Raw genomic sequence first — 25,855 nt, 5'->3', positions numbered from 1 at the left:
CTGACTGGTGGCGGGGTTGCCAGATTGGGTGTTTTTCCGCTACACATTAAGGCCTGTTTACAGTGTGTTTTAGTCGTGTTTTCGCCTCAACTCAACTCAACTTTTATTTATAAAGCACTTTCAAAACCATAAAAATGGACCAAAGTGCTGTCCATAAGTGTAAAACAGCTTTAAAATTACACATAAATTCTAATAATTCTAAAAAAACAAACAATAAAACAAAACATCATCACATGACACCACAAATCAAACACATAATCACTCACAGTTCCCAGACCCTATCAAATACCGAACGCTTTATAAAATAGGTACGTCTTCAAACCTTTTTTAAAAGTCTCCATGCTTGGCAGGGATTTCAGTGGTAGCGGCAACTCATTCCAAAGTGCAGGGGCCGCAACAGAGAAGGCTCGATCTCCACTACGCCTCAGTCGAGATCGAGGTACGGTTAGCAGCATATTCTGAGAAGAGCGTAATTGGCGTTGAGGCCGATATGGGACTAACATATTGTTTATGTATGTAGGAGCTTGGTTGTGTAATGCTTTAAAAACAAACGTTAACACCTTGTATTGGATTCTGAATTTAACCGGTAGCCAGTGAAGGTTTATCAATACAGGTGTTATGTGATCACGTTTTCTTGTATTTGTTAAAAATCTCGCTGCAGCATTTTGAACATACTGAAGACGAGTAACCAGTGAATCACTTATGCCTAAATAAAGAGCATTACAATAATCTAACCGGGTTGATAAAAAGGCATGCAGAACAATCTCCAAATCATTGTATAAAAGGATGGGTTTTAATTTGGTCAATTTCCTCAACTGAAAAAAAGATGATTTCACGACGCTATTAACTTGACGATCAAAGCGCATTTCAGAATCAAAAATTACACCGAGATTCCTTACATGACTACACATATTATTGGTCAGTAGTCCACAATTTCCAGCCGAACTATTCCCAGGTCGTTTATTCCCAAACATAATAAACTCAGTCTTATCATCATTTAATTGTAAAAAATTATTTGCTAGCCATCCCTTTACCTCAGTCAAGCACCTATGAAATTTACTTAGTGATATACCACCATCACACTCCAATGGAAAATACAGTTGTAAGTCATCAGCATACAGGTGATAATTGATGTTATATTGCTTAAAAATGGAACCAAGGGGTGTCATGTATAATGAAAACAAAGTCGGACCAAGAATTGATCCCTGAGGAACGCCCCAAGAAATAGTCGCTGATGCAGAGACATGGTTCCCAATTTTTACCGAACATGTCCTTTCATGCAAATACGATGAAAACCACTTAAGGGCCACGCCATTGATCCCTACATAATCTCTGAGGCGCTCTATTAGAATTGTATGATCCAGGGTATCAAAGGCTGCACTTAAATCCAACATCATTAAGGCAACATTTTTTCCAGAGTCTATACCTAACAAAATATCATTAGTCACCTTTAATAATGCTGATTCTGTGCTATGTTTGGTCCTAAATCCAGACTGAAAAACATCCATTATATTATTTTCCATCAAAAAATCTGTTAGTTGATTATGGACAACTTTCTCTAAAATCTTATTCATAAAAGGCAATTTTGATATAGGTCTAAAATTTTTAAAATTCTGTGGGTCCAAACTCATTTTCTTTAAGACTGGTTCAATGAAAGCATGCTTAAATCCTGTTGGTACAATTCCTTGAGATAAACTACTATTGATAATCAATAGTACACTAGGACCAATAGTGTCTACAACTTCTTTAAACAACCGCGACGTAGTGATGGGAGAAATGAAGCTTTTCGAAGCTTCGAATCAATTGAACCAATTGCTTCGAAAATTGATTCAGTTTTCCGAAGCAGTTCGAAACACCACACACGCTGGCGACCCCTGCTGGTCAAAATAGTGTAAAAGCAGATACGCTCAAACATTTTACACTTTTTTTAAACAAAATAATAGCAAGATTTGTATTAAAATATGTTTAAAAAATTATTTAACTTAATTAAGACATAGTTAAAAGTCTATTATGTGTTTTTAGTTTAATTTAGGGCAAACAAATGATTAAAACGAACTACCCTTTTAATTATGCACATTTTTGTCATTAAATCTGTCTATAGACAAAAAGTAGACAAAAGGGCAGTGTTATTAGTCAGAAGGATAAATGTTTTATGAACTTTCATAATAAAATTGACCCGAGTTCACCTAAACATATTAGACACTGGTCATGTGATCAACTCCCCCTAGTGGTGAACCATCGGATTTTCGAAACGTTTCGAAACAGTTATGACGTAATGAAGCCTCGTTTGCTAAAATCACGTGACTTGGGCCAGTTTGAAACAAGCTCCGAACCAATGATTCGAAACAAAAGATTCGTAAATGTTTCGAAGCCTCATGAAGCAGTGCTTCGAAAACGACCATCACTAGCTTTCGGTGCTGCGCGCAGGATTGTGGGTGATTTCCGCGCGTGAAAAGCGCGAAAGATACACATACGCATCCTTTTCTGTATATGGGATATTTCTCGAAGGACTCAGTCCTTGGCTGAAATTTCGAGGATCCTCGACATTGGAACAGTCCTTCGACGGACGTCGATGACGTAAGTTAGCATCATCGAAATTCTGGCTTCCGAGGATCCTTCCTTGACATTGAGAAACGGCTACTGTCTATGGGACTGTTGCTGGGCGCTGGTGTTGCAATGGAACGTTCTATTGGCTTTCACTTCTTGTCAATATAACGTTAAGTTATTTGGTGTTTTGAAACATCTATACGCTTCGGGATCTCGACACAGTGTCAAAACGTCCGTTTCGCGGCAGCCATCCCTATCTACAGAATTCCTTTTCCAGCGATCCTTCTCGGTAAGACTACGGTTTTTAGGCTGTTTATTTCACCACTGCGAGATGATAAAGGGGCGGTTTCCCGGACAGGTCAGACTAGTCCTAGACTAAAATAAATGTAAGAGGTGTCCAAACTGAAAACAACTTGCACTGACATATCTTAAAATACACCAGTGCCCTTTGTTTTGCATCAAAATGCACACAAGTAATGTTTTAAGTAAGGGATGTTTGTTAGTTATGCACGTTATTATTTCAACCATCCTATATTATTTAGTAATATTAACAACGCAATTAATAACGCACTTGTAATATTAATACAAATCTGATAGATGTAAAGATTTTAGTTACTTATTTGTTATTCAGGTATTGTTTTTGTGAGTTAAATTCCATACACCCTTTCTGTAAAGTGCTTTGTCATAACAAGCTTAACTCTTTTAGTTTCAGTTTAAGTTAATCTACAATAAAAATATATCGGGACTTTCCAGAGAAAGTGAAAGTATTTAGCTGAACTCTAAACATTATAACAAAAGGTCTACAAACAATAGAATCCTGTTAGGATCTCCTATAGGAGATTAGTCTACCAAACAGTCTACCTTGATGAATGGTCTTTCTTTGTTATTTACACTAAGTTTCTATAGGCCATACATCTGTTTGTGGCATTTGGTTCACCCCTTTACTGCAAGCACATATGTTGATTACATCAGGGCACAATTGCAATAAACACATCAGACGTTGATTACATTTTCATTAACCAAGATAGTGGGTGGGCTTAATGCTGTAAACATATTACTGAACAAATTCCCGCAAATATTAATAAATCCTTTACTGCCTTGATTATTTTTGTCTCTGTGGCTTTGAATACTATCAACTTACATTTTAATACTTCAATCGTTTAAATTTGAACTTTGAATCATGGCAATAAAATCATGAACTTGATAATAAGTATAATATGGACTCTTGAAATGAGAAGTAATGCTAACTAATGGGTTTGCAGATTGTGCTGCCTTAATAATGGTCTTTTGGAGTGATGATGTTTCTGATTCTGATATCTAACAATATGACACCTTAAGAATTTAATCAATTGTAACCGTTGTAATACAGTACTTAACTGTTACGACATTAACTGTAACCTTTTCAGCTCTTTACAGAACCCAACTGATCATCTTGCTTACTCAAGAGAAGACATGCCATATATAAAGAGAAAGAGTTTACCGAAGCATCTAAAGACTTCACCCTGCTGGATCTGATGATATAAGGGAATCAGATACACAAATTGAGACAGACTTCTAAACAGAGGCTTAATATCACCACTCAGTCGACCAGAATGCATCTAAACCAATTAAAAAAAAATTCATGAAGTCTAATGGAGAATCATTTGCGTTCAGTTTTAAATGGGCTAAATCATTAACTTTGCACTTGCACTTGAACAAACATGTTCCTGTTAAGGATCATTTTTTTTATCGCTGCTATATTGGCTCTGAACTTTGAACTGAGTTTCTGCACCTGTGCTCGTGCTGAATATGAGATACATGGAGAATGTTGCCCTATGTGTGCTCCGGGTAAGTACAAACACTTCATATTTAGAAGGGTTCTGTTAACAGATGTCACAAAAATATTTGGGATGCATTGACTCTATTTCTAAGTCATAAGGCAAATGTTATGCTTTAAATGTGCCAAAAAATGCATTGATACAATATGTTACATAGTTCTCTGATACCTACATAAAAGTTTTTTGACTTTAGTGCAAAAATGATCCAGAGACAGTTTTACATGTCTATTTACAACCCTAGGATCTGTCCCAAGAATGAAATGGTCTATTATTGCCCCATCTGAAAGGGTCATGAACAATAATGTTGAGCTCTGCTCTGATTGGTAGTTTCTCAGAGCAGCCCATTTCAGTAGCTCTTTATAACTCATGACTTAACTCACTAAAATGAATCAACTGTAACTCATTATAAGCTAAATATTTGATTCAGTTTATTTTAAACCCTAGCAATATTTTTCTGTTGCTGTAACATGAGTAGTCAAGTCAGCCGATGCTGGTCACATTCTAGAAATAACTAATCAGCAACATGTGAATGTTTGCATAACATGGTTTGAGGATATATTTTTCTTCAAAGAGGGTGATTATACATTTAACTACTACATAATATCTACATTTTTAGGAAACCATGTTTATTGGCATTGCACTGTGGATACCAGTACAACTTGTGTTCCATGTCCTGAATCATCTTATACAGATGAACCCAATGGCCTTATGAAATGCTTTACCTGCTCTATGTGTGATGCAGGTAAGTGTCTCTATGATAAAGCTATTAAATTGTATAATGAGCTGCTCTCTGATGCATTACATTTTAGATTTAAGAATTGTTATTTTTCATAGTTAAAGGACTAAGAGTAAAGAAGGCTTGCACACGCACTGCAGATACAATCTGTGAGCCACAGGAGGGATTTTACTGCACTGACCAAAATAAGCACAGCTGTACATTTACTGAGGAACACACAAAATGTAACCCTGGGCAATATATTAAACAAACAGGTGAGTGTATTAATGCTGAAATGTGTACTACAAACCAAAATAACTGCAAGAGACAAACAATCAAAGGTATAATTTACACCGGGGACATGTCCCCACCACTTTTTCAAATGACTGATTTTGTCCCCACCACTTTTTGAAAGCATTTGTTTAGTTGAGCTGGTGTTGCAGGGACTGCTACATGTGTAGTCGACATTAAGGGACGTTGACTGGCCTACGCTATGCCCATTTTTAATGCGTCGTTATTTAATATTTTTCCCGTCCTGCTGTAATGTTTTTTCATCTGATCTTTTGTCCCCAGCACTTTTCAACACAAATTGACACCCCTGCAAACCACAAAAGCAATATATTTTTTGTATTGCTGTTAGAAATTTGGAGAATACCGAAATATTTAAGAATAATCCAAGTAGCACTGCCAATAACATTCCTTACTAACTCATTGTCTTTATAATTAAATTGTAATATTTTACAGGAACAGCATTTACTGACACTATATGTGCAAACTGTACAGACGGCACTTACTCAAATGGCTCTTTAATGGCTTGTCAACCACATTCAAATTAAGTTGTTACCACAGATGTAAACGTTAAATCATTGTCATTCTAATAAAAATGACAAATTATTATTATTATTATTATTATTTTTTTTACATATTTTCAGATGTGACATTAAGGGGCTTACAGAAATAAAAGCAGGAACAAAGTCATCCGATGTTGAATGTGGGAAATCTACTCCAGTTGCTCTTGTAGTTGGAGTTGGAGTCGTTTTATGTTCTCTGATGGTTGCTGTTACAGCTTTATTATTATACTACTTCAAGTTTAGACGTAAACCACATGACAGAAGTAAGAACTAAGTTCTTAAAGTCCCCCCTGTAGTCGATAAATTTATTCTTTAAAACGCTGGTTACAAATGTAACCGTGGTTCTGCGAATAGTGGAAGACTGCCAGAGGCGTGAGTGTAAAATCATTGGTTACGAGAACTTTCATAGAACCATGGTTACATTCGTAACCAGCATTCTTTTTCATACCTCCAGACCGCCAGAGGCGTAAACGGAGTGGAAGACTCATACCATCAAGTCACGAGGAATAATAATAATAATAATAAAGACTTTAGACAGTAATTGAACTCAACATCTTTATTAACAAAGTGCACAGGCACAAAACAGACCCCCTTTAATGCGGCCCAAGAAGTTGTAATGCGTAGGTTTACCAGCAGCACGATAAGCGCCACCAGCAGCCTCAGAGACCCAGTGGACCAATCTTTATTTAGACAGTGTTGTGCCCTTTCGACATGCCCCAAAGCGGACGAATAGCTGATCTGTTGTGCGCCACTTAGCCGTCACATCAACATAGCTTCGCAAGACGCATACCGGGCATAGCACCCGGCTAGGGCTGTCTGTAGTTTGAAATGCTGCCAGGGACAACAGCAAGGGCAGGGTTAGGCAAAAAGGCAGGTTTAGGCCACAGGGTGACCTGTTCATTGTCAGGGGCACACCTCATACACTGAGTACTTACAGAGAGGGCATGGAGTTCACCAACCCTTTTTACGAAAGTGTGGCCAGTAGCAATCCGGTTTTAATAGAGCCACTTGATCTCAGCCTGCTCTAGTGGTTGAAATGTGGTGAGCACAACCCCTCCAGAACAACATTCAGGTCCCATGGGGCAAAGTCCACTTGAAAACGTGGGTGCAGACGCTGTGGACCTTTAAGAAAAGACATCAACAACCTGTGGGTGCCTACGGAAACGCCATCCACAGGTGTTCTATAAGCTGTAAGTGCAGCGATATAAACCTTCAATGTAGCTGGGGAGCGACCTTCATCCAGCAGCTTCTGTAGGAACTCAAGTATTGCCGTAACAGAACGCCCCCCCCCCCCCCAATGGCCATGCCCAGAGTTTCAGTCTCTTCAGGCAAGGGTGCCACAGCGAACCCCCCATCTGGGACAGTAAGTCCCTCTTCAGAGGCAATGCGCTGGCTGGCCCCGTTGTCAGAGCCAACAGTAAGTGAAACCATAGCATGCTGTGCCACCTGGGCGCATTCAGGAGCACTTTGTGACCTCTCTCCCATACCTGTTGAGCATCGCCCATATCAATGCTGTCGGGGGTGTGACGAGATCTCGTGCGACGAGATCTCGCGAGATTAAGTGTGTCTCGCGAGATGTCTTGTGGAGGTGAAATGCTTGCCGTTTCTCAAATAAAAGACTGCATCCTTCGGAGGTCGCATTTTAAAACTGCATTTACTTCATAAAGACTGTCTTATTAGAGACTATTAACAATTATAGGGGCGGTTTCCCGGACAGGGATTAGACTAGTCCTAGACTTAAACACTTTTAAGAGCTCTCCAAACTGAAAACAACTTGCACTGACATATCTTAAAATACATCAGTGCCCTTTGTTTTACCTCAAAATGCACACATGTAATGTTTTTAGTAAGGCATGTTTGTTAAAACTAGTTATATTTCCTAATTAAACTAAGACCTAGTCTTGGATTAAGCTAATCCTGGTCCGGGAAACCACCCCATAAAGTTTACTAATAATTTAGTTAATCGCAAATTGTTGTAATATGCTCACGACTTGCGAATGTAATGCTCAGTTAATGATCTGAAATAAACCTTGATGACGTATGCAGCCTGCGGATGCAGCTTTCTGTTTGACCCTTTTAGGGGCCAGTTACACCAAAAGCATTTATGGCAGTTGCAGGCGCCTTTTTTGAATGACATTCTATGGGCAGGGAGCGTTTCCGCGCTGTTTATGTGCGCTGAGAGCCTTGCGGTTTTTGCCGCCGGCCGCAGAACGCGTCGTTGAAGGGAAGCTGAGAGCGGGGAAGCGCCCGACGTCATTCACATCTTTCCATTGTCCAATCGAATGAGGGGAGAGGTGGGCCTTCCGTTGTAGTGACGGAAGTTTACAGTTGTTTGGAACAACCGGACTGCACTCCTTCACTCTCTCCTGCATGTTTGTGCACCTCTTACCCTCCATTAAGGCAAGAGCAAGCATCCTCTTTTTAAAGTTTCTGCTAATATGACAGATAACAGCAAGAGAGCACTCGCGCTTTAATATTTGACTGACAGGACAGCTGGCTCTGTGGTTGCTTAGCAATATAAAAATCCGCGTCGCACTGCTCTTTTTAAAAAAAGGCAGTGTGTCGCGCCTTGCGTTTCGAAGCGTTTAAAGCACGGTTGGTGTGATTAGCCCCTTACAGTGCATGCATTATATTCTGTCTTTTACTGCATTTGCTTTTATGTTTGGGTTTCCAATAATGTTCGTTTGGGAGCTCGTATGAAGTCTGACACGAGTTGTGTTTGTCTGTTGATCAGTGTCAGATGTAAAGTCACAGCAGATTAAACCATCACAGAGTTTACATGATTTAATGTCTGCATGTTCTTGCTCAAAAATGACAGTAGCTGTATCATTATATTGTAAAGAAATGGCCGTATATTAAATATTCAAATGGATTTAAACATTGTTTGGCTAAAAATAAGCATTTCTCTCCTTCTAAAGTTAAAGTGAAGATAGAGTCCGTGAGACAAGTCCACTATCCCCCCCTGCAGGCATTTGTTATAATATATACATAATGCTTTTTATTTATAGACCACAAATGTAATGTGTTTGTTAATGTAATGTTGTTTAATGTAACTTGGTTTTAATACTTTATTTGAACCAATTATTATTGCATCTTCGTTATGTAATTTTAAAGGCTACTGCTCACTTGGGTCTATTTTTATTACCCAAAAATAACAAATTACTTCATTATCAGTTAGTAAAATAATTGTTAGGGCCAGTCCTTGATTAGTTAAAACATTTAAAAATAACATGATTTCAGTTTCTTATTCATTTATTTTATCATTGAGGGTTTCATAAAAAGTGTAAAAATATCGTCTCGTTCTTGTGAACCCAATCTCCTGTCTCATCTCGTCTCGTGGATTAAGTGTCTCGTCACACCCCTAGAAGGCATATAACACTTTGTCCGGCCACTCGTTGGCCAGGGCATCCCTGCCCAGCGATCCCTGTTCCGTTCGTTCAGAGAACCACAGAGGGCAATGCATTGTCTCCCGGGAGGCAAATAGATCCAGTTCGTCGGCCTAGGTCCCCCCGGGACAGAGAACCTCTGCAGTATTGAGACAGCCGGGGACGTGTATTGCCCGCAGGAAGAGAAACCGTGGCTCTGCCCAAGTCAGAAGCTTCCGTGTCAGGTGCAGAGAGGACAGGGACCTTGTGCCGCCCTAATGATTGATGTGAAACACCACAGAGGTGTTGTCCTTCCTGACCAGGACCTGTTTTCCCGTCAGAACAATCTCGAAGTGCTTGAACGTCAGAAAAACTGCCTGTAGCTTCAGAATGTTGATATGGCACTTTCGTAGGTGCGGTTCCCGCAGACCGTTCACCCGCTGATGTTGACATATGCACAAACCCCCCCTTACATGGTGGAACGACGCTACCGAAGCGAGCGTAAAAGCGTTGCACGAGGGAACCCGGGCAAACCATGGATACTCAATGCAAGAGGACAAACATAAGGAGAGGGAACCCTGGACAACCAATAGTTACTCGCCGCCGAGAAAACGCCGTAACATTCTAAACTGGCTTACCTGTTCGACATCTCAGCCGAAGTGACGGTAAAATCCGACAGTAATATTTAACATGCAAGGGGACCCTGGAAACCAACAGGTACCAAATCTAATATTAATCCAACCAATCTGGCAACAGCTAAGTGGGGAGCAATTGCCAAGCCCAAGTAAGCTGCACAGCAGAACAAAGTTCTCACCGAGCGAGAATAAAAAAAGAAAGATCATGACATTGTTATAGCCTTTATATTCGACTATTAGGCGTCATGAGGTCATGAGAAGACAACTAATTAATAAGTTCTCGTAGCCAATGCGCGAGCATATTTCCACTCTGTTTACGCCTCTGGCGGTCTTAAGATATGAAATAGAAGTCATTTTAAAATTTGATAATCAAATGACATTTAAACAAGCTTTTCTTGAAAAATAGAAGGTGAAAAATAATTTTTATGCCTTAAAATAGCTTGTGTTCACCATCTCAGACTACCTGATCCATTCAGTCAACACATTGATGTGATTGGTTAAAACATGCTTGTGACAGCAGTTTAGAAACGGGTATTTTCAAAATACATTTTTGAGACTGTTGGTAAACCACAGTTTTAAGAAGATACTCAGCGATGGTGTTGATTGATACATTTGCACATGGTTTGTCAGAAAGCATTTACATTTAAGCAAATAAATAACACCACAGAGACATGCAAACAACATTAACCCTTGTGGGTTGTTCAAATTCACTTTCGGGTTGTTCGTGTACAAAAACGGCCACTAAATTAAACTGCTGTAAAAATTTATCAGATACATTTTTTTCTCTTTTTTTCATAAATCTCTTAATCAACCTCAGAACTGATAAAAACTACCAAATGTTTACAAAATTTTCATGATTTTAACTCTTTAATTGTCAAGTTCATAAGTGGTGTCACTGATTTGGGGAAAAACACACACAAATTGACAGATTTTCAATATAAAAAGTGATTGTGGACTGGATTTTTTAACCTTTCTCAGTCTAGAGCAGGGGTCACCAACGTGGTGCCCGCGGGCACCAGGTAGCCCGCACAGAGTCTGTGAGGTGCCCGCCAAAGCACATTCTATTAAGTGTCTCAACTGTAATATTTATTCATTACATATTTTTTATATTAGCTTGGCTTGGTTTACGTATGTTACAATTTTAAACAACACTAAAACATATAAACAAGTCTTAACCTTTCTCAGTCTAGAGCAGGGGTCACCAACGTGGTGCCCGCGGGCACCAGGTAGCCCGCACAGAGTCTGTGAGGTGCCCGCCAAAGCACATTCTATTAAGTGTCTCAACTGTAATATTTATTCATTACATATTTTTTATATTAGCTTGGCTTGGTTTACGTATGTTACAATTTTAAACAACACTAAAACATATAAACAAGTCAAATAAAATAAAATAAACAGGTAAAACAAAAAAGTTTTAAGTAGACTATATCAAAAAGTAGCCCTCCAGATTGTTTTATCCATTGTGGTAGCCCTTGCTCATAAAAAGGTTGGAGACCCCTGGTCTAGAGCATGCCAAAGATTGGTAAAAAAAAAAACCATTGGCTTTAAAGCATTTTTAGTTTTTGTGCAGCATCAGTTTTTATTTTTTTCTCCTTAATTAGTTGTTTTTGGGGTTTTTTGACCCATTGACTTCCATTATAATAAAATTTTTTGATGGCAAAGCAATGAAACCTATTATCATGCATTCTTGATTGTTGGCTGTTTTTCCTTTTGCTAAGAGGTAAAATAAAGCAATAAGCCCCAAGAAGCAGTGGGTTACCAGTAGAGGTCGACCGATTTATCGGCCGGCCGATTAATTGGCCGATTTTTGCATATTTTTAAAAATCGGCTTTGGCCGATTTTGCTGCAAAATTAGGCAGATTAATAGGCAGGCGCATCTGCGGGCACCTAAGCGCTGTTGTAGAACTCGTGACGCTGCCTCTTGCTGCAAGCAGATCGCTCCCGTCTCGTGTGTGTGTGCAGCCATGCCTTGTTCACAAACAGCTTTACTAAATGATGGCGGATCGCGCGAATTAAGCAGCCAGTACAACAGCGCGACGGGCTTATGTCTCGCGGTGCACTGTCCGTGCAAAGATTAGGCTCATTTCATGTGATTAATGAGTGATGATGAGATTTGTTTGCGTGACAGAGAGAGAAGAGCCGCGCGTGCACGCTTTCTGTCTCCCTGCTTTTATTACTCAAAACAAAACTGTAACACCACTGCTTTGCGGGGCTTATTGCATTTATAAAACTTCATATGCAAAGCAGAATTTCATAAAATAAAACACAAATAAGTTGTAATTATATTAGTACAAATATTACTCTTCCGCCAAACAAAGTAGTTCCTTAGAATCAAGTGTGGCTGAAACAGCTCAGTTCTCAAGCAACACAGACGCAGCAAAGACACAATGAAAATATGATTAAAGACTGTGATGTTTATTTTTATAAATCAACATTCATCTAATGTATACATTAACATTTATATTGTGCAACTGTTTTTTTAAGTTGCCACCCAGTTTTAGTTTAACCCCTTACAGAAAAATTATCTTCTTTAAATAAACATAAAATATCAAATGAAAGAACAGACCCTCCACTTAAAAAAAACAACAACCTGTTTCATCCTACCTTCATTTGTTCTCTTATCACCTCTCAAATTTTCAGCTAGAAGCGGAGATAATTCCATTTTTGTGAAGAACTTTTGTAAGAGATCAGATTCAGAGCCTGATCAAAACTTAAACACTGATGCATTCACTCAACACTAAAAACACTCTGTAAGTTGGGTAAGATCGCCACCCAGTGGATAGCGGAAATATGAATTTGAGGTAGAAACTCCTCAGGGAACGTTTCCTCTTTATTGACGAGATGACTCAACAATATATATTGACATTTATCTGGATATTACCATTAATTGTGCAATTGTAGACAAATAAAAAATATGATTAAAGACTGCTGTGTTTATTTTCATAAATCAGTACGCAGCAACAGTGGCGCAGGGATACTTATGTAATGCGGTCTGAACCGTGGGTTTACAGGGTATTTTATCATGGCTTAGAACTTGTTTCAACCAATCAGAATGAAGAACCAGAACTGCGCGTTTTATAATTTGTCATTTTTACTGTTGATAAACATTTGGCACCATTCACCCTTTAGTAGGCCTGTGCAAAAACAGAGCTTGATTTCTGGGTTGTACATTATAACTATATGGAATATAACAGCATATTAGTGTGTGTGTGTGTGTGTGTGTGTGTGTGTGTGTGTGTGTGTGTGTGTGTGTGTGTGTGTGTGTGTGTGTGTGTGTGTGTTTAGTCTTTCCAGCAGGACTTGCAGCATATTCCTTGGTGCTCTCTGCATGTTTGGCCACCACAACAGATGCAAGCGCTGACTGTTCTTTTTTTGTTCTGTGCACCACTTGTATGTTCCCCTCTTTATTCCTGAGCTGCTGTTGCCTGCTGGTGTCTGTGGCTTTGTGTCTCGAGGGACAGCTACAGGCTGAATCTCTCTTATCAGTGCAGTAGCAACTGGTGCACGAGGGAGGTGATTCTCAAAACTAACCCTACACACACGTGCACACACACACTAGGGCTGTCACTTTTCGTTCGAAAATCGATTGCACAATCGATCGGACCAACCAAAAAACGTTTTGAAAACGAAAATAGGCAATCGATTTTAACCAAATATGTACACTATTAATTTTAAAAGAATTAAACAGTTAAAAATATAGATGTAACAAAACTCACAAACAAGCAGAAAAAGAAAATAAAGAATTCCGAAAGTGCAGTAGGTGTGCGAAAGCTAGACAGAAAATACCCAGCAATTTTACGCACCTATAGTTTCACGCTTTCAATCGCTGCATCTAGTGTTTTGCAAAGAAAATGGAGGACAACGTCAATAAACCTGTGCAACACGAGACAGCGTCGAAATTGTGACCTTACAGGAGATGATGAGTTATGACAAGGAGCCACCCCTGCGAGCTGCCAGCGACCCGCTTTTGAGATGGAAGATTGGCAGTACGAAATATGCAGCTGGCAACGAGTTTCCCTGGGACATCAGTGCGGTTGGAGTGCGTCTTCTCAACAGATGGACATATAGTGAATGAAAAGCGCTCTGCTCTTGACCCCTAAAATGTTGATCGACTTGTTTTCCTGACCAATAATTTGTAATGGCCCTAGTCTTTTTGCGCATGTCATTGTGCCTGCCTAGTGCCGCCTAAGTGTCGGTTACGTTTAATAAAAAAAATACACAGCATGTTCTCAACTTCAAGTAAGTCTATTTAAAGTTTCATTTTTGAACAGTTGTTTGAAATGGATCGAATCATTATTTAAAATAATTTTTGAATTGCCTAAATCATTAAAGCAGCCGGTTGAACCTGCAGTAATGTTTTTCATTTATGGCAGCAGTCCACTCTGCATATTTTTTTAGAGAATGTTGCACTACTGTTGCTGTTTTTTATTCTGCACGAAACTTAATGACAATGAATAAGAAATATTGCTGACTTGTGCGTTTCAGGCGCTCTCTTTACATTTGTCTGTTATTTGGCGTTAAATGGAAACGTCTTTTTTAGACATGAAAAATCGATTTTACAATCGATTCAATGAACACTTATATATTAAAAATCGAAAATGATTTTTTCACAAAAGTGACAGCCCTAACACACACAGACACACACAATAACATGCTGTTATACTCCATATAACTCAATGTACAAGCCGGAAATTAGGCTCTGCTTTTTGCACAGGCCTACTAAAGGGTTAATGGTGCCACATGGTGATCAAAAGTAAAAATGAAAATTCTACCTCTTAGCAAAAGGAAATATCACCAACAATCAAGAATCCATGATAATAAGGTGTCATTGCTTTGCAATCAAAAATGTCATTATAATTGAAGTCAATTGGGCAAAAAAGCCACAAACAACTAATTAGGGAGGAAAAATAAAAACTAATGCTGCACAAAAACTAAAAATGCATCAAAGCCAATGCTTTTACCAATCTTTGACATGCCCTAGACCAGTCCATAATCACCTTGTATATTGAAAATCAGTAATTTTGTGTGTGTTTTTTTTTTTTTCATCAAATCAGTGACAAAGTATGAACTTGGCAATTAAAGAATTAAAATGATGGAAATTTTGTAAGCATTTGGTAGTTTTGATCAGTACTGAGGGTGATTAACAGATTTATGGAAAAAATTGGAAAAATAACTGATAAATTTTTACAGCCACTTAATTTAGCGGCTTTTTTAGTACACGCACAACCCGAAGAGGTAGTAAATTTGCCCACTGTATATTGTTGAGTTTTGAAAAATTTCATAGCATTTTCTCAAAATATGTGTCAATATAAGATTTGTCAACAAAAATCATTCCATTTGCTGAAACACAGAGAAAGTTGTGGCCTAAATTAAGACAAAAACTCAAAAATGGCCTCAACAACCCATAATGGTTAAATACTTGATTTTCATCACAGGGGATTTTTAAATAAATTTCAATTAAATTACATTTTAACATGTTAAATGGCACTGCTAATACATATTTTTTTCATTTTTTAGATGTCTGTTATTCCTTACAACCAGTGAGTGACTTAGAACCAGTACGTAAATACTTTATTTATTATTAATTATTAATGCAGTTAGACATTTAAGATGGGGAAACACCATGCTAAAATCTTTACTGTGTATTACTTGGACTAAAAGGATATTTAACTTCATTTAACTTAAATATTATTTTTGCAGAGAACACCAGACTCTGTGGCAAATTTGATATACTCGGATTAGCATCATCATTTCTCCAACATTTTTGCTTGCTTGTAAGTAAACGTTATTATTTCTGTTTACATTAATGTCTTACAGGTACATAGTGTAAAAGGAAGCAGATAAAAACCTTGACCAATTTTAAGGGTCAGGGGGAATGTGGAAAATTTTAATGAAAATAAAATGTCTGTTTTTGAACTGTCTGTAATAGTCTGATCTGTAACTCTCTGGTTTGGTTCAGCCACCAAATAAGGCATTGCTGCAATGGACTCTTAAGACAGCTGAGAGGAAAATTGAGGGGTTTTCACACTGCGCTTAACCCTGGGTTATCTTCATTCTAAACCCCGCTTTTAACCCTGGGTTAAGGTGCGTTTCACACCTGTAATTTGAAAGCGGTGTTAGCCGCTCCGCAGGGTTAGAATGTTATGACCCTAATTAAACACACAGCTGAAGTAGCTAATCAAGGTGTTCAGGGTTGCTTGATAATTACAGACAGGTGTGTTGGAGCTGGGTTGGAGACTCCTGACCCAGGGTTTAGGAATGCACAGTGTGAAACGTCAAATTATGAATACCCAGGGTTATCTCGTTACCCCTGGTAGTTTGAACAGCGTGAAACAAGAAAAAAACAGGATTCCGTTAACCCTGGGTTAATAATAACCCAGGGTTAACAATTTCAGGTGTGAAAAGCCTTTGGCTCCATACTTGTACCTGAGATGGGGACTCGAGTTCGAGACTCGGACACAGTGGCCGTTTCAAGGCAAGGTCAATGAAGGATCCTCGGAAGCCAGAATTTCATGGATGCTACATCTTTGACATCCGGCGAAGGGCTGTTCCATTGTTGAGGATACTCGCAATTGCAACCAAGGACTGAGTCCTTCGTTCGAGAAATATCCCAGGAAAGGATGCATATGTGTATCCTTTGCGCTCTTCGCTCAGTGAAATCACCCACAATCCTACAATCCTATGCCGGCAGGGACGAAAGCACACAGTTTCATTGACGTAATGACGCAATCACGTGCACTTGCTTGCCTCTTCCATTTACATGTTCTCAAATTTCTAAAGAGGAGCCTTGCCTAGCCTCTGAAGGAAGTGACTTGTAAGGACTAGTCCTGCCAAGGAGGTATCCTTGACAATGAGAAACAGCCAGTGGTGGACCCGCGGTTTGGCGCACATGCTATTCGCAGAATAATATGCAATTTAAATAGGGAAAGTTTATCATTTATGTGTTTCTAATGCTTGCAAATGTTAACATTCAAGTGATTTAAAACCATTTAACCGCAAAAAGGCGCTAAAGTGAGCAGATTTCTGTACGCACATGCATTTAAATGTGTTTTTTATGTGTAGCGACTGTTTATGTTGGATCTTCTTCCTGAAGCATCTTTCTGTTCTTGACAGGGCACATACACACACAAAATGACCTCTCAGTATTCTTTTTCTAATAAAACATTTGTTTATGTCTTAAGTATATTTATAGATTACAGTCAGAAACAAGTCTGTGCTTGTTTTGTACTAAAGAGACAGTAACCTCAATTAACCCCTAACTTTTTCTGCATTCAAGGAATGTGTCCCAAATATATATATATGTGCATGCAGGTACTGATTTTTGAGTCCTGTTGCACTTTAAAAAACTTCACAGGTCCAGATAGATTTACATTAATTTCATGTATGTTTTGTGTATTTTTAAAATACAAACTACTGTAATGGTATTTACATTTTCCACACAATGTTTGATATTTTATTTTGAGACATTTTAACTGAGGTATTTTGTATTTTTATTTTAAGTATATTGTCATGTATTTATGCCCATCTCTGCTACTGTTTTAAAGAACAATAGCCTACATTTAAAGTGCAATATTTTGTAGTGCAATTTATTTCTCACACTAGAGTTTAAAACACATACATATTTACATTTAACATTTGTAAACTGTACAATATACTTTGCACATCTGTAAATAATTATCATATTTATAACTTTGTATATTTTTTCTGTAATTTTATGTTTCTTAATTGAAATCTCTCCTGTCTAGGCATTTGAAGAATGTCAGGTACAAATAGGGGAGAGCGGGGTAAGATGAGCCAATTTTAACATATGTTGCCTTATCTGCATGAAAACATGAGACAGAAGTCAAACAAAAACATCAACCTTTATTTAAGGATGTCTCCTGTCAAATGAAATGATAAGAATGCCGTTATAACAAAGGACTTTGAAAAGGTGGCTTCTCAAAAAAAAAGTGCTCTTGTGGCTCAACTTGCCCCAGCTGAGGGGTAAATTGATCCATGTGAAGGGGTAAACTGACCCACTGACTTTTTTTGTTTAAACCCGAACATAGTTAAAAAATTCACACCATTCTTAACTTTAATTTTAAGGGTGCCAAAGAATGCATTTAAATAATGTGTTAAATTGTTCTTTGATATTTACATAGAAGGTATGTAACTTTATTAAGTGCAAACATTATCCAGAAACGTTTTTACATGTCCATTTAAAACCCTAGGATTTGTCATTTTAAAGTAATTGTCTATTTTTGCCCTATTTGGAAGGGTAATAATAAAAATAATGTTGATTGCTCTATTTAAAATGTTTTTAACTAAACATCATGGTGGGGTACATTGAACCGCTGGTTCAGTTTACCCCACAGCATTTGGTTCACTTTGCCCCACGGTCACCATTTTGGGAAAAACTGCCTAGTTTAGTAATTCAGGCTAATCTTTAGCTAAATCATTGACCTGGTTTTATACATTAGCCTATCACCAATATGTATGGTATCAATATTTAGACCTGGATAAATTTGCTTTAACATAACAGCCATTATACTTGACATGTATAAATTTTACTTTGATGGGATAAAAACTGTTTTTGTAAAAAAAATCATACTTATCTCTTCAACTTGTGCTTCTCTTTACCATAGTCAAATAGAAATGATGGTTGCTACCTGGATTTGTGGTCAGATGGCTACAAATCTGTATGGAAGCCTAGATACAGGGGGTGGGTCAACTTACCCACTGGCTCACTTTGCCCCACTCTCCCCTATAGAGGAAATACATAATGTTTTTCTATTCAGTCAGACCCATGAGATATAAAAGTGCTGACACAAATCTACACACCCACATCAAGCTTTGATCCTTACTGTTTAATATAAACAAAAGTATACCACGTATACAATAACTATCACAAATGTAAAGCTGTTTTGTCCTCTGTAAGTGTAAAATTAAAACAATATATAATTAAACAAATTCTGTGCATAGATAGATTGATGCCATTATGTCTGTATTAGCTTTAACCACATAATGAACAGTAAAAAACATCAAGCAAGATAAATAGGCGTTTTGGTCTTGTGATCTAATGCTACAAAATGGCGTTTATAGGATGATGACGACGACGACAAAACGGAGGACAAAAATGTTGGGTTTGTTTGCCTTTCAAACTGAACATCATGAAAACCACGTTGGTTAAACTTTGCGTTATCATTCGCGCAACAGGTAACTTACGGTCAAACGCAATGTGTTCCGGTTGTATTGTCGGGAATATCGAACGACCACAACGTAAGAATGTAGCATGTTCTAGCTAGCTAACGTTACGGTGACTTGAGTTAAAAGTGAAACTACAAAAATATAGGAAAAATTAAATGTAGCTTTTATATTTGATCAAATATTGATAGATTAAATGATCAAAAGATATCCAAGCCACCAAATTAATCAACTAAAGGGAATTTGTTGTATGAAATGTTGACTGATTTAGCTGGTGTTGTTTACGCAGTAATACAGGGCCTAACTTACGTAACGTTATTCATTTTCTCCGCAGTTCTTTACATTCTTGTCACATTTGGAAACGCTTGTGGGCCAAGTGAATATAAATCATCTAAAGGTGAATGTTGTCCGATGTGTAATATAGGTAGGCAAAGAACACACAACACTTTTTAAACTAACAAGGTGACCCCACTGTTTGTCTTTTATGACCTATGACATCTAAATCACCCACAAAGACAATCAATTCTTTAAAAAAATAATTTTATTAACTGCACATTTTTCTTTAATCTTATACAAGTCATGGTAATCATTCATGCAGTATAAATTTGGTTTCGTGTACTCACTTGTACTTCTAACGTCATCCAGTACACTGAATCTCCCATGATCTTGTGTGCTTATTGTCAGGTGTTTTTCTGTAGGGTCAGTTGTCCTTTGGGAATGCAGTGGGGATTCTAGCACAACATGTATACCATGCTCTCCAGGAAAATTCATGAATGAGCCCAATGGTCTTTATAAATGCTTTGCATGCAGAAACTGTAGTAGAAGTAAGTTTATATTTTCCCAGGTTTTTAAATGTCTTTATAATGTTTAGTTTTCACTTCTGCCTACACATAAGTGATCCTAAATGTGCTCTTGCAGGTCAAGGTCTTTACATTCAAAGTCAATGCAATACAATAAAGGACACCGTCTGTGATGTGCTGCATGGGTATCACTGTGTTGATTACTCAAATTTACAGTGCCAACTTGCTCAAAAGCACAGCGTATGCAAACCAGGACAAGAAATAAAAACACCAGGTCTTGTTTCAGAACACTTACAAAAACTATTTACATTTTTGCGCATAATATTAAACATTATTCTATAATTTAACTGTTATGTTGTTCAAAATCTGTGTAGGGCAACCTAATGGGGCTTTTTTGACATTAGACCTTTAGTCCTCATTAAATGTCATTATATTGTGAAAATGGGCCAGGATACTCTTAATGCTCTTTTGTGCCTAAAACCAGCTTTTGTGTTTTTCAGAAGAAACATTCATACTAAGAATGTTTTTAATGACAATAAGATTAATAAACAAAATGTATATGCAAATGTACATGTTTAAAGTACGTAGCCTCTCTGAGATCAGTATTTGTAATGCTTACAGGAACAAAGAGATCAGATACAAAATGTGAGGACTGTCCTTCTGGCTTTTATTCTCCAACAGGTCTAAACTGCACCAGATGGACAGAGTAGGTTGAATGTCATTTGTGCTCTGGCTTGTTTTATGTTTTAACAAAGAAGTGCATTAACTTATGGACATTGGTTTTTGACCTTAGTTGTGCAGCTAAAAATGAGATTGAGACAGAAACTGGCAGCTCCATAAAAGATGTCGCGTGTACACAGAACAGTCGGAGCAGATATGGTTTCTATATAGCAGCTGTCACATTCATATTATGTTGCATGTGTCTATACCTGAAGCCTGGGATTACACGTGAGTACATGCAGGGTTTATCTGAATTGAATTTGTAGCAAAATTTAGTCTGAGTGATTTCATTTATATGGTCTGTTTTGGTGACAGCTAATCTATGTCTGATTTAACCTGTGATTAAAATTGTTAATAATTTGGTATCTTCTCAAATTAATGACTTGATGTCATCCTGCTAATTTTGAGATCAGTTGATTCAACTTTAAATATTTAACCTAAAGACTTAAATAGAGAGTTTTCAAAGAGAATTACAATATTGTGTTTCTTTGTACTACTGTTCTTGTTTTTATTTTCACCTAACAAATAATTTGCCTCTTATTCATTTATAGGTTTTGTACCTAAAGTAAGTCCTGAATATCTTTGTTTTAAAAGTGTTGTATTTTATACAATAGAAATTAGGTATGGCAATCTAATATATTCTTTCTAAATTACATATTGAAGATTTCAATGTCTATATCTTATTTTACTGTTGCATATATTACATAATTCCCTGGATTTTTACTAATTTTTTACTGGTGTCATTTTTTTACAGCATCCCACACCAGAAACGAACCCAGAGAAATCAACACACCAGACAGCGTAAGAATAAATATGTGCCCACTAGTTATGAAGGTGCCACAACCTTAAAATAAACCTAATACATACACATTGTTTGTTTACAGAGAGGAAAACGAGGATGATTTCCACAGTCAACCCGTGCTATCTTGTCCAAGTACAGACCAGAAGCCAGTGTTGCTTTCAACGTGACATGTCAGGTTAGGAGGCTGTGTCTGGAACTTTGTACAAAACCAAATCACGCTGTAATGTTGATTAACTATAACATTGGACTGTAGATGTGCTTTGGTAGAGAGTTTATCTTCTCCGTGTGCTGTTGACCTTGTCGTGGTGGAGAAGCTTCAGTTCCTCCACGACTTGATAAACTGAAGAAAGTTTTTTATTGATGCTTTCACTGCAACAAGTTTCAACTACATCAAGGAGGGCAAACCAACAACAGCAGACCTTTGGCTCTATAGTAGACTTAATATTAATACATAAGTATTAATACAGTTAACAGAGACAAAGCAATTCCCAACATGAGAACGAAAAGACTGCATTTTAAAACTATGGTTGATTAACTGGGATTACATATGTCAATGTTAATTTTATTATTATATAAATCCTGCAAAAAATATTTGGTTCATGCACCTTAAAGAGCATTTTACAATTCCTTTGGTGTGTAAGTGTGTATTAGTACATGTTAATGATATGAAAAAGGTACAAATCCCAAAGTAAACGACGCAAGTTATCCCTTCCAATGTAAATCTCTTTTTTTTGGACAACACACGGATTGTAAGCAACAAGCTACTTCCTGGGCCTCCTGTCAGTATTGCTTTGGAAGTAATCTTTTGGAAGCGTCACATTTCCAATCACAATGCTCTGGTTAGTTCTGGCCAATCGGAGGACACTGCGCTTTTCAGAATGATGAACTCTGTACAAAATCTGTTTCTGGGAGGCAGGGCATAGAAGAGCAACAATGTAAAGTATGTGGAAACATTACACATTCTTGATTTTGGATCAGTGGATAGTATATACTACATTTATGCATCATTGGGCCTGTCCCGAATGGTAAATTCCGGACATGTGGACTTTTTTAGAGTTCACACTTTGATGACTCATGTAGTGGTAAACGACGCAAGTTATCCCTTCCAATGTAAATCTCTTTTTTTTGGACAACACACGGATTGTAAGCAACAAGCTACTTCCTGGGCCTCCTGTCAGTATTGCTTTGGAAGTAATCTTTTGGAAGCGTCACATTTCCAATCACAATGCTCTGGTTAGTTCTGGCCAATCGGAGGACACTGCGCTTTTCAGAATGATGAACTCTGTACAAAATCCGTTTCTGGGAGGCAGGGCATAGAAGAGCAACAATGTACAGTATGTGGAAACATTACACATTCTTGATTTTGGATCACTGGATAGTATATACTACATTTATGCATCATTGGCCCTGTCCCGAATGGTAAATTCCGGAAATGTGGACTTCTTTAGAGTTCACACTTTGATGACTCATGTAGTGCAGACTTGAGGGACCCTTGACACGATTTCACGAGGGTGCACTAGAGTCGTATTTTAGGACAGACTCGAGCCGGAAGGTGCGTATCTCCTTCCATCACCCATCTGATTGGTGCTCTTTCACAAGGACTTCTGGATTGGTAAAGTGTGTGTAGCCTGCAGCAATGCAGGCTTTGCCGAAGACCGCATCAAGGGTGTGCTGATGAGCACACTTCAGGGCGTAAAAATGACAAATAGGACACCCTACAGACTCGTAGACTAAGCGAGCGCGCACAATTTAAGGCCACGAGACCGAAAGTCCACATGAAGTGCGCCATTTGAGACAGGGCCATCCTCTACCAGCTGAGCTACAGAAAAGTTATCTAATGTTTAGCTTTTATCAGCTACATTTTTACAATTTTTAACTACATTTGACATTTTTAACAAGTTAAAAATATTTTTTTCTATTTCTCTCTTTTGATATGGTAACAGTGGATTAGTGATGGTATGTGTGAGTAGAGTCGTCTTCTTAATCTGTACACTGTCACCCCACCTTTTTGAGTGTGTGGGGGGGTTAATGTGCATCTTAAAATTAATATAACTCTGCCATTTTTTGGTCTAGAAGCCTAATGTTGGTCTTGTTTTAAAAGAAAAAAAAATTAAGGTTTTTACATGATTTATTTTATACAGCACTGATCTGTATAGAGGCTTAGACCTTTCCAACAATATATAGTTTGTCATGATTTAATAAAAATTTACATCTAAAATATTGAAGTAAACCTAGGCGTTCCTCCAGAGGAACGGGTGACAGTTAACAGGTTAAAACGCGTTATATTGTACTTTGATGTAAATATGTAGTGCGAATTGATCAGTGGGAAATTACAACTTTGTCATAGCAGTAGCACAATTTACTTTTGAAATTTTAGTATTAATTGTTACTTGAACTTGTGAATTTACTTACATTTGTATTGTATGTACTGATGTACTAATATACTAAAAACTATTTTTTAAACATTTATAAATTTTTCCACACTATAACAGTGCTGGTTTGTTTCAATTGTTGTAAGACAGTAACATAGTCCAACTACTTTTGGACTCATTGCACCTAAAAAGATTGTGAGACAGTAACATTGCTGTTTAATGTGGCAAGTTGGAAGCTACAAAAATGTGCAGCACATGTACGCCAGAAATATGCACTGTTGATTTCCTGATATACCAGCAAGCCTGTAACCCTTGGTTATAATAACTCAATTACCATAACTCCATTACCATATGAAGAGTTTTGTTGCAAAACGAGATAACCACCGTTTATTTAATTTTTCAGAAATCGCTTTTTTTGGTTGTGCATTCCAATTAATATCAATGCAACTGCAGTTGGTTTGTTTTGATTTAAACCTTCATAACTTAAAAAATACAGCTAAGTAGCACCATAAAACAAAATAATAACATGATAACATAATAATAAACATGTTTTGACAAAAATGTGAAAAAATGGATTTATCTTGTTTTGCAACGAAACTCTTCATATATCTTAAAATACATCAGTGCCCCTTTTTGCCTCAAAATACATACAAGTAATGTTTTCAGTAAGGCATGTTTGTTAAAACTAGTTATGTTTCCTAATTAAACTAAGGCCTAGTCCTGTTTTCAGATAATCCCTGTCCGGGAAACAGGGGTATTGCCAATTATTATATAATTGCAAACACAGGCAGGCTATTAAACCTAAAGTGAAAGAACATATAGTTAAGTGCATACAAAGTAATTATTTCCAATGCTTCACACAAATAGCTACACACAATGGATATACAGATATACATGGGTGTTTAAATAAAACCATCTTTACAGAAATCTAATTTAATTAGGCTTTAAACATTAACAACTCTCAGAACAGGCAGAAACCTTGAGTTGTAATTTTGAACTTTATCTATCAAATCACAAAGTCATGTAGTTGCACGCTATACAACATAAAGGAAAACCACACCTTACTGGTGATGATGCTGCGTTGCTCCTCATGCAGTCATGTAGAAACTTCTTATTGACTATTTTAATGTTGTTTCAAGCATGTTTTCCAGCATGTAGCTTCAAATCTTTACAAATGATCTTTTAAAGCATCTGTTCATCTCTCATCTCCGGCTGCGCCGATAAGGTATCTTATTATGGCATGCTGCCTGTGTCACGGACTCCAAATCTGCATTGTCATTATAAATCCACTGTCCACTTCCTTAAAGCTTGCATTGTAATTGAGCGACCCCTGGTGATATTAAAGGGATAGTTCACCCAAAAATAAAAATTCGTTCATCATTTACTCGCCCTTATGTTGTTACAAACCATATACATTTCTGCGTTCTGATAAACACAAAGGAAGATATTTTGAGGAATTTTTGTAACCAAGCCATTCATGGACCCCATTCACTTTTATAGTAGGAAAATGTATACTAAAGTAAATGGGGTCCACGAATGGTTTGGTTACAAACATTTCTCAAAATGTCTTAATTTGTTATCATCAGAACAAATACATAAATGCAGGTTTGTAACAACATGAGTAAATGATGACAGAATCACCTTTGACTCCACTGTGCACTGCACACATTGGCAGAAACAAGTCTGCACCGGTTGTATATGCATTATATATTACGAAAATCTACATCATATCACTCAGCAGCACCTTTTGGGTCATTCTACAGAAATGTCAATTTTTCTGTCGTTAGCCTTTACAGAAATATTACACTTGAAAAACACTTTAGGGTTACAATTTTTTATATTTTAAAATGAAACAATATGTTAATTGAACAATTACACCATCAATCTAGCAATATTTGATTTTTATTAATTAATTAGAATTCCAAGCACCACAGAAGTGCTCGTCCCCACTTACAGAGGGAAAATGCTTTATTTTGTTTATAGTGTTTTCTTCCATTTAAAATACAATAATGTGCCATAACTATCAAACACATGATGTAAATTACATT

The 25,855-nt window shown here is 37.4% G+C and overlaps 2 protein-coding genes across 5 annotated transcripts; both read left to right on the top strand.

Moving 5' to 3' along the window:
• Window positions 1–2,417: 2,417 nt before the first annotated feature.
• On the top strand, window positions 2,418–5,915 carry LOC129414439 (tumor necrosis factor receptor superfamily member 14-like). Of its 2 annotated transcripts, none has more exons than XM_073867901.1 (5): window positions 2,418–2,577; window positions 3,964–4,374; window positions 4,981–5,106; window positions 5,199–5,354; window positions 5,653–5,805. In XM_073867901.1, exons 2-5 carry the CDS (start codon window positions 4,248–4,250, stop codon window positions 5,670–5,672), a joined length of 429 nt encoding a protein of 142 aa, XP_073724002.1. In that variant the 5' UTR covers window positions 2,418–2,577; window positions 3,964–4,247; the 3' UTR covers window positions 5,673–5,805. The 2 variants fall into 2 exon arrangements, with proteins under 2 accessions (XP_073724002.1, XP_073724001.1); XM_073867900.1 differs by lacking the exon at window positions 5,653–5,805 and adding an exon at window positions 5,824–5,915 and having other exon boundaries at window positions 2,420–2,577.
• Window positions 5,916–18,663: 12,748 nt separating this feature from the next.
• LOC129414842 (tumor necrosis factor receptor superfamily member 5-like) lies at window positions 18,664–23,924 on the top strand. 3 transcript variants are annotated; one of them, XM_073867897.1, is made up of 8 exons: window positions 18,664–19,188; window positions 19,448–19,537; window positions 19,812–19,937; window positions 20,032–20,187; window positions 20,535–20,619; window positions 20,707–20,861; window positions 21,185–21,434; window positions 21,518–23,924. In XM_073867897.1, exons 1-7 carry the CDS (start codon window positions 19,080–19,082, stop codon window positions 21,280–21,282), a joined length of 819 nt encoding a protein of 272 aa, XP_073723998.1. In that variant the 5' UTR covers window positions 18,664–19,079; the 3' UTR covers window positions 21,283–21,434; window positions 21,518–23,924. The 3 variants fall into 3 exon arrangements, with proteins under 3 accessions (XP_073723998.1, XP_073723999.1, XP_073724000.1); XM_073867899.1 differs by having other exon boundaries at window positions 18,667–19,125; XM_073867898.1 differs by lacking the exons at window positions 21,185–21,434; window positions 21,518–23,924 and having other exon boundaries at window positions 18,666–19,188; window positions 20,707–21,116.
• The last annotated feature ends 1,931 nt before the right edge of the window (window positions 23,925–25,855 follow it).

This window comes from Misgurnus anguillicaudatus, chromosome 5, assembly GCF_027580225.2.
Source record: "Misgurnus anguillicaudatus chromosome 5, ASM2758022v2, whole genome shotgun sequence".
Classification (NCBI taxonomy): Eukaryota; Metazoa; Chordata; class Actinopteri; order Cypriniformes; family Cobitidae; genus Misgurnus; species Misgurnus anguillicaudatus.
This window is presented reverse-complemented; position numbering and strand designations above follow the sequence as displayed.